Source organism: Scomber japonicus, chromosome 21, assembly GCF_027409825.1.
Source record: "Scomber japonicus isolate fScoJap1 chromosome 21, fScoJap1.pri, whole genome shotgun sequence".
Taxonomy (NCBI): Eukaryota; Metazoa; Chordata; class Actinopteri; order Scombriformes; family Scombridae; genus Scomber; species Scomber japonicus.
Window position 1 is genome coordinate 3,867,005 of NC_070598.1, and position 15,465 is coordinate 3,882,469.

At 45.0% G+C, this 15,465-nt stretch overlaps 1 protein-coding gene across 1 annotated transcript in view; it reads left to right on the top strand.

The window, feature by feature from the left end:
• LOC128382821 (plexin domain-containing protein 2-like) overlaps window positions 1–15,465 on the top strand; it is an 85,685-nt gene that overhangs the window by 60,366 nt on the left and 9,854 nt on the right. Inside the window, 1 exon segment of the mRNA XM_053342822.1 lies at window positions 132–323. Within this exon segment, the coding sequence (XP_053198797.1) occupies window positions 132–323 (192 nt within the window).

Consider the following 15,465-nt stretch of genomic DNA (forward strand, 5'->3'; position numbering starts at 1 on the left):
ACTTTACACAAACTTTAAATCTTTCTGGCAGTGCTTTATATATTTCACTCTGTCCTGTACAATGAATGCACTTTGCACACCTCTTAAATCCTACTGCACTCACAGGCATGACAACATTTCTCATTTTTCAGACTAAAGACAAGATGTGTGACATGGTCGACACCACGTACCTCTACCCGTTCACCACCACCGTCGTCGCCAAGACAACATCCAAGAGCAGCGAGGTCACGGCAGGCAGGGAGACGCCCACCACCTCCCCTCCGCCAACCAGCGTCCCCACTGAAGGTAAAGAAACAAAACACACAGCTGGATCAAAGTGTTGCGTAGGAGCTTGGAGCTTTCTCTCAAGAAGTGATGTATGCTCTGTTCTGGCGAGATGTTAAATTAAGTGTCTGCTACTGTTCTTTATTAGTATTGATGTGTTTCCTCTTTTACGACACACTCTCTTTTGGAGAATGCATAAATAAAAAGTGTAGCTCGCCTCTTGAGCTAAAAAAAAAAAAAAAACAATCATTCCAAATGGTTTGGAGGAGAGAAAAGCACAGCAGCTGTGTTTGCACCAACTTTTTAAACAATACAGATTGAATTAGGACAAATCTCACTCGTCCAAAGTGCTGAAGATGCACCTACACAAACCTGCGACTGTCTCGTTTAGCACCACCAGCTCACCATTTTTAGAAATCTTTTATTCCCAAAAACTTATCCCTTGGCAATGCATGTGAAGTTTTAAAGGTAAACTTATCCAACTCTTCTTCTTAATCATTTTCTAAGGGTAATTATAAAGCATCCACATTATGAGTATTTTACATTAAAGGCCTATAAAAGGCTCAATATCAGAAATAAAATTATATTGAGTGCTGCCTTTTTTTTTTTTAAAGAAAGTGGAAAGTCACTTTATGATCATTATGGAGCACAGTAAAATTGGCTCGATCTCATCCAGACTTTGAGGCTTTCTTGAAGCCTGTTATTACCTGTACTCTCTCTCTTTCAAGCTCTCATTTTACATTTGATGAGTCTGGCTTTTTAAAGAAAAAGAGAAATCTAATACAGCGAGCAGCGAGTCTTAGTCATATTGAGTTAAACAGCTGATCCAGAGATGGGATTCTCCTCCTATTACTATTAAGTTGTGCTGAATATACAGAACTATTTCTCAAGTAGCATATATTCTGTACCAGTAAGGAAAGTAAAAGTACAGATTTTTGAAAGAGGAGATGGCTTTAAAGGATAAGTTTGGTGATATCTTTCCTCAATGTCAGCAAATCCCATGAAAAGACCTAAGCTGATGTTCTTCTCACTGTTATTTCCTTTCATAAAAATGGGTAAACATCCAAAACTGTTGAGAATAAGAAGTCAAAATAAGTTTATGAAAGACGACATTCACTGTAGATGTATTGAAGGTTAAAGGCAACATAAGAGGCACATTTTAAAGTCTGTATTTATATTCTCAAGATGTACTGGAATAGCTTTGATTGTGATACATGGTCAAAAAACCCGCCTTATTTATCTTATACTGGCCCCTTATGCAGCCCCTCAGTTGAAACAGGCTGTTTTAGTGCCTGTCTCTTTAAGGCCCGCCTCCTAATGAGCCTACACTGTTCTGATTGGCTGCTTACAGGAAGTTGCTTTTTGACTCTGGAGGCTTCGTAAACAAACACTAACAGTCATATTTTACTAGGGCTGTCAAACGATTAATTTTTTTGTAATTTTTTTTTTTAGTCGAGATTAATCGCAGAATTTCCATAGTTAATCGCGATTTAATCGCGTTTTGAATTGCATGTTTAAAATCCTGTTATTTTACATTTGAAGGCAGTTTTAAGCCCATAATGTAAAGCATTTCTTACCAGAGTGTCTTAACTGGGAATCAATCACGGCTCTGCTGCGACTCCCACACTCCAAAATGCTCCTTTGGTGGAGCTGAGGCTGGCTTGGCTGCACCTGGGTGTTTAGCGTGGAGGTGCTAACTCAAACTCCACGTACTCCGATGGTAGTTAAACTCCGTTTGACACAGGTTGCATTTTACTTTTGACTTGTCAACTGAACCGTCTGGAAGTGTTTTAAAGTTAAACAAGCCGTTCAAAAGTCCAGTAGCTCTCTTACTTTCCATCAGCGCGGTAGGTTTACTGCAGGAGGCCACTTCAAAGCATAGCGCTACAGCTAGAGGAGCCGTCTACGGGGGAGGAGAAGGGACAAAAAGGCTTGCAACATTAAAATGCGATAAAAAAATTAACGCGTTATGGATTGCATTAATCTAATCGCGATTAACACGTTAACGCTGACAGCCCTATATTTTACTTATTTTTTCTCTTTCTTTTACTCGAAATAAAACTTCTTAAATATACACTCACCGGCCACTTTATTAGGTACACCTTGCTAGTACCGGGTTGGACCCCCTTTTGCCTTCAGAACTGCCTAAATCCTTCGTGGCATAGATTCAACAAGGTACTGGAAACATTCCTCAGAGAGTTTGGTCCATATTGACATGATAGCATCACGCAGTTGCTGCAGATTTGTTGGCTGCACATCCATGATGTGAATCTCCCGTTCCACCACATCCCAAAGGTGCTCTATTGGATTGAGATCTGGTGACTGTGGAGGCCATTTGAGTACAGTGAACTCATTGTCATGTTCAAGAAACCAGTCTGAGATGATTCGCGCTTTATGACATGGCGCGTTATCCTGCTGGAAGTAGCCATCAGAAGATGGGTACACTGTGGTCATAAAGGGATGGACATGGTCAGCAACAATACTCAGGTAGGCTGTGGCGTTGACACAATGCTCAATTGGTACTAAGGGGCCCAAAGTGTGCCAAGAAAATATCCCCCACACCATTGCACCACCACCACCAGCCTGAACCGTTGATACAAGGCAGGATGGATCCATGCTTTCATGTTGTTTACGCCAAATTCTGACTCTACCATCCGAATGTCGCAGCAGAAATCGAGACTCACCAGACCAGGCAACCTTTTTCCAATCTTCTATTGTCCAATTTTGGTGAGCCTGTGCGAATTGTAGCCTTAGTTTCCTGTTCTTAGCTGACAGGAGTGGCACCCGATGTGGTCTTCTGCTGCTGTAGCCCATCCGCCTCAAAGTTTGACGTGTTGTGTGTTCAGAGATGCTCTTCTGCATACCTCGGTTGTAACGAGTGGTTATTTGAGTTACTGTTGCCTTTCTATCAGCTCGAACCAGTCTGGCCATTCTCCTCTGACCACTGGCATCAACAAGGCATTTGCACCCACAGAACTGCCGCTCACTGGATATTTTCTCTTTTTCGGACCATTCTCTGTAAACCCTAGAGATGGTTGTGCGTGAAAATCCCAGTAGACCAGCAGTTTCTGAAATACTCAGACCAGCCCGTCTGGCACCAACAACCATGCCACGTTCAAAGTCACTTAAATCACCTTTCTTCCCCATTCTGATGCTCGGTTTGAACTTCAGCAGATCGTCTTGACCAAGTCTACATGCCTAAATGCATTGAGTTGCTGCCATGTGATTGGCTGATTAGAAATTTGCGTTAACGAGCAGTTGGACAGGTGTACCTAATAAAGTGGCCGGTGAGTGTATATCCGTAATGTTGGAGCCCAAATCTGATCTGAAATATGCGAGTGGACAACGCAAACAACCTGTGGAGTAACTTTAGCAACAAAGACGACGATTTTTAACATAGACAGAAAATCACAAAAAGCACGATATGTCCACTTTAACGTATCATTAGTTTTCCCTTCTTCTTCATAGTAGTGTTAAAGCTGTGTTCGGTGTTTCTCTCTAACAGTATTTCCCAACAAAGGTGGAGGGCGTCACGCTCCTTTGATATTCAGTGTAAAGCATTGAGCATGTTGTCTACATTTAACCCCTACTGTTGTCCTCGAGTCAAGGAAGGAAGGAAGGAAGGAAGGAAGGAAGGAAGGCAGGAAGGCAGGAAGGCAGGAAGGAAGGAAGGAAGGAAGGAAGGAAGGAAGGAGGGAGGGAGGGAAGGAAATAAGGAAGGGAGGGAGGAAATTAAAGAAGGATGGGAGGAAGGAAGGAAGGGAGGAAGGAAGTAGAAAGAAGGAAGGAAAGGAGGGAGGAAGGAAGGAGGGAAGGAAAGAAGGAAGGATGGGAGGGAGGAGAAAGAAGGAAGGAAAGGAGGGAGAAAGGAAGGAAGGAGGGAAGGAAGGAAGGAGGAAAGGAAAGAAGGAAGGGAGGGAGGAAATGAATGAAGGATGGGAGGAAGGGAGGAGAAAGAAGGAAGGAAAGGAGGGAGGAGGGAAGGGAGGAAGGAAATGAAGGAAGGATGGAGGAAAGAAGGAAGGAAGGAAGGAAGGAAGGAAAAGAAGACAGGATGGAAATATGGAAGGAAGGGAGGAAGGAAATGAAGGAAGGAGGGAGGGAAGGGAGGCAGGAAATGAAGGAAGAATGGAGGAAGGAAGGAAGGAAGGAAAGAAAGAAGGGAAGGGAGGAAGGAAGAAGGGAGGAAAGAAGTCCTTAGTCTTCCCTTCTTCTTCATAGTAGTGTTAAAGCTGTGTTCAGTGTTTCTCTCTAACAGTATGTCCCAACAAAGGTGGAGGGCGTAGCGCTCCTTTGATATTCAGTGTAAAGCATTGAGCATGTTGTCTACATTTAACCCTACTGTTGTCCTCGAGTCAAGGAAGGAAGGAAGGAAGGAAGGAAGGAAGGAAGGAAGGAAGGAGGGAAGGAAATAAGGAAGGGAGGGAGGAAATGAAAGAAGGATGGGAGGAAAGAAGGAAGGAAGGAAGGTAAGAGGGAGGGAGGAAAGAAGGAAGGAGGAAGGAAAGAAGGAAGGAAGGAAAGAAGGAAGGGAGGAAGGAAATGAAGGAAGGAGGGAGGGAAGGAAAGAAGGAAGGAGGAAGGAAAGAAGGAAGGAAGGAAGGAAAGAAGGAAGGGAGGAAGGAAATGAAGGAAGGAGGGAGGGAAGGAAAGAAGGAAGGAGGAAGGAAAGAAGGAAGGAAGGAAGGAAAGAAGGAAGGGAGGAAGGAAATGAAGGAAGGAGGGAGGGAAGGGAGGAAGGAAATGAAGGAAGGATGGAGGAAAGAAGGAGGGAGGAAGGAAGGAGGGAAGGAAAGAAGGAAGGATGGGAGGAAATGAAAGAAGGATGGGAGGAAGGAAGAAAGGGAGGAAGGAAGGAAGGAAGGAAGGAAGGAAGGAAGGAAGGAAGGAAAGAAGGAATTTGATATTCAGTGTAAAGCATTGAGCAGATGATTCTCCACGGCCCAGCGGGAGGCTAACCCGAACCATACTGCAGCATAATCTCAGTTATCTAATGCAAATCCTCTTTGAAAGGAAGAGACAGGATTCTTTTGCTGATGATAGGAAAACGGCCAAGGTGTCCTCTAGAGTTAGTTTACTTCCATTTCTTCTTCTTCTTCTTCTTCTTTTTTCTTCCCTATGAGAGTTAACAGCTTGTTTGTTTGTTGTTTTGTTTGTTTAGGTGCCAGTTTCCTTCCTTTCTTCCTTCTTTCCTTCCTTCCTTCCTTCCTTCCTTCCTTCCTTCCTTCCATATTTCCATCCTGTCTTCTTTTCCTTCCTTCCTTCCTTCCATCTGTCTTTCTTCCCTTTCTTTTTCTTCCTTCCTACCTTCCTTCCTTCCTTCCTTCCATCTGTCTTTCTTCCCTTTCTTTTCCTTCCTTGCTTCCTTCCATATTTCCATCCTGTCTTCTTTTCCTTCCTTCCTTCCTTCCTTCCTTCCTTCCATCCATCTGTCTTTCTTCCCTTTCTTCCATCTTTCCTTCCTTCCTTCCTTCCTTCCATATTTCCATCCTGTCTTCTTTTCCTTCCTTCCTTCCTTCCTTCCATCCTGTCTTCTTTTCCTTCCTTCCATCCTGTCTTCTTTTCCTTCCTTCCTTCCTTCCTTCATCTGTCTTTCTTCCCTTTCTTCCATCTTTCCTTCCTTCCTTCCTTCCTGTCTTCTTTTCCTTCCTTCCTTCCTTCCATCTGTCTTTCTTCCATCTTTCCTTCCTTCCTTCCTTCCTTCCTTCCTTCCTTCCTTCCTTCCTTCCTTCCATCTGTCTTTCTTCCTTTCTTCCATCTTTCCTTCCTTCCTTCCTTCCTTCCTTCCTTCCTTCCTTCCTTCCTTCCTTCCTAATCATCTGGCCCACATCAGATCAAATGGGGCTGTATGTGGCCCTTTAATGAAAATGAGTTTGACACCACTGCTCTAGAGTTAGTTTACGTCCATTTCTTCTTTTTCTTCTTTTCTTTTTTTCTTCCCGATGAGAGTTAACAGCTTGTTTGTTTGTTGTTTTGTTTGTTTAGGTGCCAGTTTTCAGCTCATTTCCCTTTTTTTATGGCGCTTTTGAGCAATTAATTTAAGTAAACAGGCAGTTTATCTAATCAGCTCCAGATGGGCTGTAATTGAATCAAAGTGACAGAAAGGCGTAGACATCGTAACTCACACTAAAACACACACACACACACACACACACACACACACACACACACACACACACACACACACACACACACACACACACACAGACTGTATGGAGTGAACTGTGCTTCTTCACTGAGTGTATGTGATGTTTTGGACACAGTACAATGAAGTAATGGACAACCAATCATTTCAGACATCTGCTGCTATCCTTGTGATGAATTTATTCATTGGACCCTTTTGAGAAGATGAGACCGCACCTCTTTATCTGACAGATAAAATACTGCTTCAGCTGCAACTAGAGAAATACTGTATGTCTTCATCCATGATAAAGAATATAAATGTCTTTATCATGGATAGATATTGACCATATATGGGTCAGTGATCAATAAGTGTTAGGGTTAGGGTTCCTTCCTTCCTTCCTTCCTTTCCTTTCTTTCTTCCTTCCTTCCTTCCTTCCTTCCTTCTTTCCTTTCCTCCTTCTTTCTTTCCTTCCTTCCTTTCTTCCTTCCTTCCTTCTGTCCTTCTTTCCTCCCCTCCTTCCTTCCTTCCTTCCTTCCTCCCTCCCTCCCTCCCTCCCTCCCTCCTCCCTTCCTTCCTTCTTTCCTTTCTTACTTCCTTCCTTCATTCCTTCCTTCTGCCCTTCTTCCCTTCCCTCCTTCCTTCCTTCCTTCCTTCCTTCCTTCATTCCTTCCTTCCTTCTGCCCTTCTTCCCGCCTTCCTTCCTTCCTTCCTTCCTCCCTCCCTCCCTCCCTCCCTCCCTTCCTTCCTTCCTTCCTTCCTCCCTTCTTAACTTCCTTCCTTGACTCGAGGACAACAGGAAGGTTAAATAAATATAAATGTTTCCTGATCTCCATGGTTACCCAGATTAAATGTAATATTTAGAACAATAGTATTCCATTAGCTTTATTTAATATAAAAGTTATAATGTAAGATCATGCCAAACTAGTTGATATGGTGTTTTATTTTATTGACTATTTACTATTTTTAAGCAAGTTGAATTATTTGGTACAAAGTTTTTATGGTTACACCACTTAGACATTTTTACCATAATCCTCTAATATATTCTCTCTAAATGGATTAAAAGCAGAAATTTGATGCTGGGTCCACAAAAAAAGAATGTGTGAAGTTATTCATAGGTTTATTTTCACATTTTAACCCATTAAATTTAAACTAAACGTTGATACATTTTGAATGGGTGTCAATTGGAGCCAGGTGGGTTCATTTTGGAGCCAGCACCTAGTGGCCATCTGTAGAATAGCACTTTAAGGTACACATAGAAACTGGATAGAAGATAGTAATATTGCACCTGTGTCTGTGCAGAAAGAAGTAGCAAAAAAAAGTAAAAATATGTGCAGTGAAAGTCACATGGAAGGGAGGAAGGAAGAGAGGAAGAAGGAAGGAGGGAAGGAAGGGCGAAGGAAAGGAAGGAAGGACGGAGGAAAGAAGGAGGACAGAAGGAAGGAAGGGGAGGGAGGAAGGAAGGAAGGAAGGAGGGAAGGAGGAAGGGAGGAAGGGAGGAATGAAGGAAGGAAGGAAGGAGGGAGGGAGGGAGGGAGGGAAGGAAAGAAGGAAGGAAGGAAGGAAGGAGGGGAGGGAAGAAGGGCAGAAGGAAGGAATGAAGGAAGGAAGGAAGGAGGGAAAGAAAGAAGGACAGAAGGAAGGAAGGATGGAAAGAAGGAAGGAGGAAAGGGAAGAAGGGCAGAAGGAAGGAAGAGAAGGGCAGAAGGAAGGAAGGAAGGAAAGAAGGAAAGGAAGGAAGGAAGGACGGACGGAAGGACGGAAGGAAGGAAGGATCAGTATAAGTCCACTTAAATACACTGTAGCTGGATAAAATATTTATTATTTATCATTATTTTGTGGTTACACCCATTTGACATTTTCAGGAGCATTCAGACTTGTTAGTTACATCGACTGGCAGGAAGTAGTTAGCTGTAATGGTCATTCCAGACGGCTAGTTTCTGTATTTACCTTTTGTTCAGACTCTGAGACAAACGCTTGAAATGAGTCATGTAAAAATCATGTTTATTTGGAGAGCTGTAGGAGGTTCAGACAGCTCGCCCTCAGAGCCGACGAGTCCTCATTTCCCCTGAATCTCTAAAAAATGGAGCTGGCGAGTGCACATTTATGGGAAATCAGGTGCAGGTGCTGGCGATATTTTATGTTTTTTATTTCAACAAATCCCGTGAAAAGACCAAAACTAACTGCATTAGTTCATCTCTGAATGCTCTCAGACATCACTGCCCCGTCTGCTGAAGATATAAATCTCTTCAAATCTGTTGTAAATATGAAGCTCAAGTAATTTCCTGAATCTGCAGGGCGCTGTGGATTTTACCAAATGTTACTGCAACAGGAGTAAATTGTGGATTTGTTGAAGACTGTTTAGCTGCCACATAAAACAAGTACAACAGCACAGCAGCAGTACGGTTAATTTGGGACAGACTCAAAGGAAGGAAATAAGAAGGGAAGGAAGGAAAGATAGGCAGACAGAAGGAAGGAAAAGAAGACAGGAAGGAAAAATGTAAGGAAGGAAGAAAGGACAGAATGAAGGAAGGACGGAAGGAAGGACGGACAGATAGAAGGAAGGACAGAATGAAGGAAGGAAGGGAGGAAGGAAAGATGGAAGGAAGGAGGGAGGGAAGAAAGGGAGGAAGGAAGGAAGGAAGGAAGGACAGACAGATAGAAGGAAGGACAGAATGAAGGAAGAAAGGGAGGAAGAAGGAAGGAAGGAAGGACAGAATGAAGGAAGGACGGAAGGAAGTAAGGAAGGAAGGAAGGAAGGACGGACAGATAGAAGGAAGGACAGAATGAAGGAAGAAAGGGAGGAAGGAGGGAGGGAAGAAAGGGAGGAAGGAAGGAAGGAAGGAAGGAAGGAAGGAAGGACAGAAGGAAGAAAGAGAGGAAGGACAGAAGGAAGAAAGGGAGGAAGGGACAGATGGAAGGAAGGACAGAAGGAAGAAACAGAGGAAGGACAGATGGAAGGAAGGGAGGAAGGACAGATGGAAGGAAGGGAGGAAGGACAGATGGAAGGATGGAGGAAGGACAGATGGAAGGAAGGACAGAAGGAAGAAAGGGAGGAAGGACAGATGGAAGGAAGGACAGAAGGAAGAAAGGGAGGAAGGACAGATATAAGGATGGAAGGAAGGACAGAAGGAAGAAAGGGAGGAAGGACAGATGGAAGGAAAGACAGAAGGAAGAAAGGGAGGAAGGACAGAAGGAAGAAAGGGAGGAAGGACAGATGGAAGGATGGAAGGAAGGACAGATGGAAGGAAGGACAGAAGGAAGAAAGGGAGGAAGGACAGATGGAAGGATGGAAGGAAGGACAGATGGAAGGAAGGACAGAAGGAAGAAAGGGAGGAAGGAAAGATGGAAGGATGGAAGGACAGATGGAAGGATGGAAGGACAGATGGAAGGAAAGACAGAAGGAAGAAAGGGAGGAAGGACAGATGGAAGGAAGGACAGAAGGAAGAAAGGGAGGAAGGACAGATATAAGGATGGAAGGAAGGACAGAAGGAAGAAAGGGAGGAAGGACAGATGGAAGGATGGAAGGACAGATGGAAGGAAAGACAGAAGGAAGAAAGGGAGGAAGGACAGATGGAAGGATGGAAGGAAGGACAGATGGAAGGAAGGACAGAAGGAAGAAAGGGAGGAAGGAAAGATGGAAGGATGGAAGGACAGATGGAAGGATGGAAGGACAGATGGAAGGAAAGACAGAAGGATCTGTTGTAAATATGAAGCTCAAGTAATTTCCTGAATCTGCAGGGCGCTGTGGATTTTACCAAATGTTTAGCTGCCACATAAAACAAGTACAACAGCACAGCAGCAGTACGGTTAATTTGGGACTGACTCAAAGGAAGGAAATAAGGAAGGAAAGACAGGCAGACAGAAGGAAGGAATGAAGGGAGGAAGGAAGGAAGGAAGGAACAAAGAAAGGAATAAAGGAAGGACAGAAGGAAGAAAGGTAGGAAGGACAGATGGACGGATGGAAGGAAGGAAAAGAAGACAGGAAGGAAAGTGGGCCGGATTGGACCCCTCGGTTTTTGGGTCTTCTGAATGTAGAATATCACCAGACTCGTCTTTTAATGGGATTTATGGAGTTAGGTTTTTTTTTTTATGGGCGACCTGATGGAAGAAGTTGAAATGAGGGCCGAGTTTGTGTTTACGACGGCTGATAAGAAGCAGACCAGTAAATGTTTTGGCTCGGGACAAAAAAACAAAAAAAATCAATTTGAAACGTTCCTCAGCAGACCTTGGCCTCGGCTGTCCTGGCTCCAAAGTTAAAAAAGGCGAGCTTGTGCTTTTGGCTTGTTGTCCTCAACAGCTGAACAGCTTCCTTTTAACCCTCCTGGTGTCCTCCAGTCAAGGAAAGGAGGGAGGAGGAAGGAAGGAAGGGAGGAAGTAAAGGACAGAAGGAAGGGCAGAGGAAAGGAAAGAAGGAAAGAAGGACGGAGGAAGGAAGGGAGGAAGAAGGAAGGGAGGAAAGAAGGAAGGAAAGGAGGGAGGAAGGATGGAAGGGAGGAAGAAGGAAGGATGAAGGAAGGAAGGAAGGGAGGAAGTAAAGGACAGAAGGAAGGGCAGAGGAAAGGAAAGAAGGAAGGAAGGACGGAGGAAGGAAGGGAGGAAGAAGGAAGGGAGGGAAGAAGGAAGGAAAGGAGGGAGGAAGGAGGGAAGGGAGGAAGAAGGAAGGAAGGGAGGAAGACGGAAGGAAGGGAGGGAGGAAGAAGGAAGGGAGGAAGAAGGAAGGGAGGGAAGAAGGAAGGAAAGAAGGGAGGGAAGAAGGAAGGAAAGGAGGGAGGAAGGATGGAAGGATGGAAGGGAGGAAGAAGGAAAGGAAGGAAGGGAGGAAGGAAAGAAGGAAGGGAGGAAGGAAAGGACATAAGGAAGGGAAGGAGGAAGGAAGGATGGACGAATGAAGGGAGGGAGGAAGAAGGAAGGAAGGGAGGAAGGAAGGAAGGAAGGAAAGAAAGAAAGAATGAGGGAACAGTCAAAACAGACGGGATCAACTTGACCCAGGTTAAAGTCTTTAGAGAAGCATCTTAAAACTGACTTTTCCTTTAGCACTTCCATGTTTCTCTCTCTTTGTCCTTCTCCTCCTAAAGCACTCTGTGATGTGAGTCTGGATGGAAGGGAGGAAGGAACGGAGGGAGGGAAGGAAGGAAGGGAGGGATGGAGGGAGCACTGTGTGATGTGAGTCTGGTTTTTCCAGAACGAGTCCGAGCAGCCCTGCGGTCTCATAATTGCTTTTTTTTGCCAGCCCGAATCAAAAGTATCACTGAAGTCTTTTAAAGGTAGTTCTGGGAAGGAACCGGCCCACCGAGGAGTCCAATCCGGCCCACTTTCCTTCATGTGTTCTTTTCCTTCCTCCCTTCCTTCCATCTGTCTTCCCTTCCTTCCTTCCTTCCTTCATTCCTTCCTTTCTTCCGTCTGTCCTTCCTACATTTCTCCCTCCCTGTCTTCTTTTCCTTCCTTCCTTCTTGTCTTCTCTTCTCTTCCTTCTCCTCCTTCTTTTCCTTCCTTCTTTCCTTCCATCTGTCTTCCCTTCCTTCATTCCTTCCTTTCTTCCATCTGTCCTTCCTACATTTCTTCCTCCGTCTTCTTTTCCTTCCTTCCTTCCTTCCTTCCTTCCTTCCTTCCTTCCTTCCTTCCTTCTTGTCTTCTCTTCTCTTCCTTCTCCTCCTTCTTTTCCTTCCTTCCTTCCTTCCTTCCTTCTTGTCTTCTCTTCTCTTCCTTCTCCTCCTTCTTTCCCTTCCTTCATTCCTTCCTTTCTTCCGTCTGTCCTTCCTACATTTCTTCCTCCATCTTCTTTTCCTTCCTTCCTTCCTTCCTTCCTTCCTTCCTTCCTTCCTTCCTTCCATCTTTTTACTGGTCCGGCCCACATCAGATCATATTGGTCTGTATGTGGCCCTTGATTGAAAATGAGTTTGACTCCCCTGCTGTAGACTATCCATTATTTCATTTTCTCTCTCTCTCCAAAAAAAAAAAAAAAAAGAAACCATTTACTTTCATCACTAACTGCTGCAGTAGCCGACCTTTTTCTCCATTGTACCCCTATTAATCATCTTGTGGGGGGCTGAGTTTAAAAATGGACAGTCCATCGCCGTCGGAGGGCTCGATTGGCCGCTGTGATGAGGATGGATGAAGTTCAGCTCAGGGAGGAGTGTGAAGACTGTCCCGCTGTGAGGCAAAACACGACGAGTCACCCCGCAGATCAAACAAACAAGGGCGTGGTGAGAGGACAGAGGAATGAAAAGTGTTTGGTGTGTGTGTGTGTGTGTGTGTGTGTGTGTGTGTGTTTGTGTGTGTGTGTGTGTGTGTGTGTGTGTGTGTGTGTGTGTGTGTGTGTGTGTGTGTGTGTGTGTGTGTGTGTGTGTGTGTGTGTGTGTGCTGAGAAGTCATGCTGTGGTATTTGTTGTGTAGCTGACACAGAACTTGTTTGACACTTGGACACGCACAGCAGATCAGTTCCCCCCTTAGAGTCATGACTGTCTTTTCAGCTGCAAGGGGTCAAAGGTCAGGTTAAGACTGCAGGCTGGAAAAGGGGAAGGAAGGAAGGAAAGAAAGGAGTAAGGAGGGAGGGAGGGAGGAAAGGAGAAAGGAAGGAAAGGAGGAAGGATGAAAAGAGGAAGGAATTTAGGAGAGAAAGAAGGGAGGAAGGAAAGAAAGGAGTAAGGAGGAAGGGAGGAAGGAAAGGAGGAAGGAAGGAAGACTCCCTCCCTCCTTCCTTCTTTCCTTCCCTCCTTCCTCCCTCTCTCCCTTCCTTCCTTCCTTCCTCCCTACTTCCCTCCCTCCCTCCCTCCCTCCCTTCCTCCCTTCCTCCCTTCCTCCCTCCCTCCCTCCCTTCTTTCCCTTCCTCCCTTCCTTCCTTCCTCCCTCTCTCCCTTCCTTCCTCCCTCCCTCCCTTCCTTCTTCCCCCGAGGACAACAGGAGGGTTAAGAGAAAGCCTCGACTTGTAGAAGCTGAAAAGGATGAAAGAATGTGTGACACCAAATATGATTTATCATTATTATCATTTCATTCTTTAACCACGAAGCATAGCGGCTGCTGCAGGACAGGAAGTCATCGTTTATCTGCAATTCAGTTTAGTTTTAGTTAGTTTTACATTGTTCATTATAGTTTTCCTTTTATTTTAATTTCAGTTTGACTAAATTATTTTTTCATTGCTAGTTTTAGTTTTAGTTTTAGTTAACTATAATAACCCTGGCTCGTGCACATGCTGGCAACCTGCAGCTGGACGGGACAGCGAGGAGGAGAAAGAAAAAGGAAAAAGAGGAAGAATGGAGAGGAGAAGTGTGTGTGTGTGTGTGTGTGTGTGTGTGTGTGTGTGTGTGTGTGTGTGTGTGTGTGTGTGTGTGTGTGTGTGTGCATGCGGGTGTGGTTGTATTTGGATGTGAGGAAAAAAAAACCCAACATGGAAAGTTTTGATCTGGTTTCTCACTCGGCTGACATTCGACTGAACTTCACATGGCGTCCTCAGAGGAGCTGTGTTGTTTCAAAAGATCAGATCAAGTGCCACTTCTCCTCCCGTGGACCGTGAGGATACAGTGCGGGTAGAGACGGGAGAGAAACAGATAAGAATGCATTTTTTGTGAGAGGAGCAGATGCAAACAGAATAAGTAATTTCTGCCGTGATAATAATTTATAATCTGGTCTAGATATTCATGGTATCCAGACGAGGGAGGGAGGGAGGAAAGGAGAAAGGAAGGAAAGAAGGAGGAAAGAAGGAAGAAATGAAAGAAGGAAGGATGAAAAGAGGAAGGAATTTAGGAGGGAAGGAAGGGAGGAAGGAAAGGAGGAAGGAAGGAAGGAAAGAAAGGAGGAAGGAGGGGAGGAAGGAAGGAAGGAAAGGAGTAAGGAGGGAGGGAGGGATGAAAGGAGAAAGGAAGGAAAGAAGGAAGGATGAAAAGAGGAAGGAATTTAGGAGAGAAGGAAGGGAGGAAGGAAAGGAGGGAGGAAGGAAAGAAGGAAGGAAGGAAGGATGGAAGGAAGGAAAGAAAGGAGGAAGGAGGGAGGGAGTAAGGAAGGAAGGAGTAAGGAGGGAGGGAGGGAGGAAAGGAGAAAGGAAGGAAAGAAGGAAGGATGAAAAGAGGAAGGAATTTAGGAGGGAAGGAAGGGAGGGAGGAAGGAAAGAAGGAAGGAAGGAAGGAAGGAAAGGAGTAAGGAGGGAGGGAGGGGGGAAAGGAGAAAGGAAGGAAAGAAGGAAGGATGAAAAGAGGAAGGAATTTAGGAGAGAAGGAAGGGAGGGAGGAAGGAAAGAAGGAAGGAAGGAAGGAAGGAAAGGAGTAAGGAGGGAGGGAGGGGGGAAAGGAGAAAGGAAGGAAAGAAGGAAGGATGAAAAGAGGAAGGAATTTAGGAGAGAAGGAAGGAACGAACGAAAGGGGGGAGGAAGGAAAGAAGGAAGGAAGGAAGGATGGAAGGAAGGAAAGAAAGGAGGAAGGAGGGAGGGAGTAAGGAAGGAAGGAGTAAGGAGGGAGGGAGGGAGGAAAGGAGAAAGGAAGGAAAGAAGGAAGGATGAAAAGAGGAAGGAATTTAGAGAGAAGGAAGGGAGGAAGGAAAGGAGGAAGGAAGGAAAGAAGGAAGGATGAAAAGAGGAAGGAATTTAGGAGAGAAGGAAGGGAGGAAGGAAAGGAGGGAGGAAGGAAAGAAGGAAGGAAGGAAGGATGGAAGGAAGGAAAGAAAGGAGGAAGGAGGGAGGGAGTAAGGAAGGAAGGAGTAAGGAGGAGGAGGGAGGGGGAGGAAAGGAGAAAGGAAGGAAAGAAGGAAGGATGAAAAGAGGAAGGAATTTAGGAGGGAAGGAAGGGAGGGAGGAAGGAAAGAAGGAAGGAAGGAAGGAAGGAAAGGAGTAAGGAGGGAGGGAGGGGGGAAAGGAGAAAGGAAGGAAAGAAGGAAGGATGAAAAGAGGAAGGAATTTAGGAGAGAAGGAAGGGAGGAAGGAAGGAGAAGGAAGGAAGGAAGGAAGGAAAGGAAGGAGGAGGGAAGGAAAGGAGGAAAGGAGAGGAAGGAGGAAGGAGTAAGGAAGGAGGGAGGGAGGAGGAAAGGAGGAAGGAAGGAAAAGGAAGGAAGGATGAAAAGAGGAAGGAATTTAGGAGAGAAGGAAGGGAGGA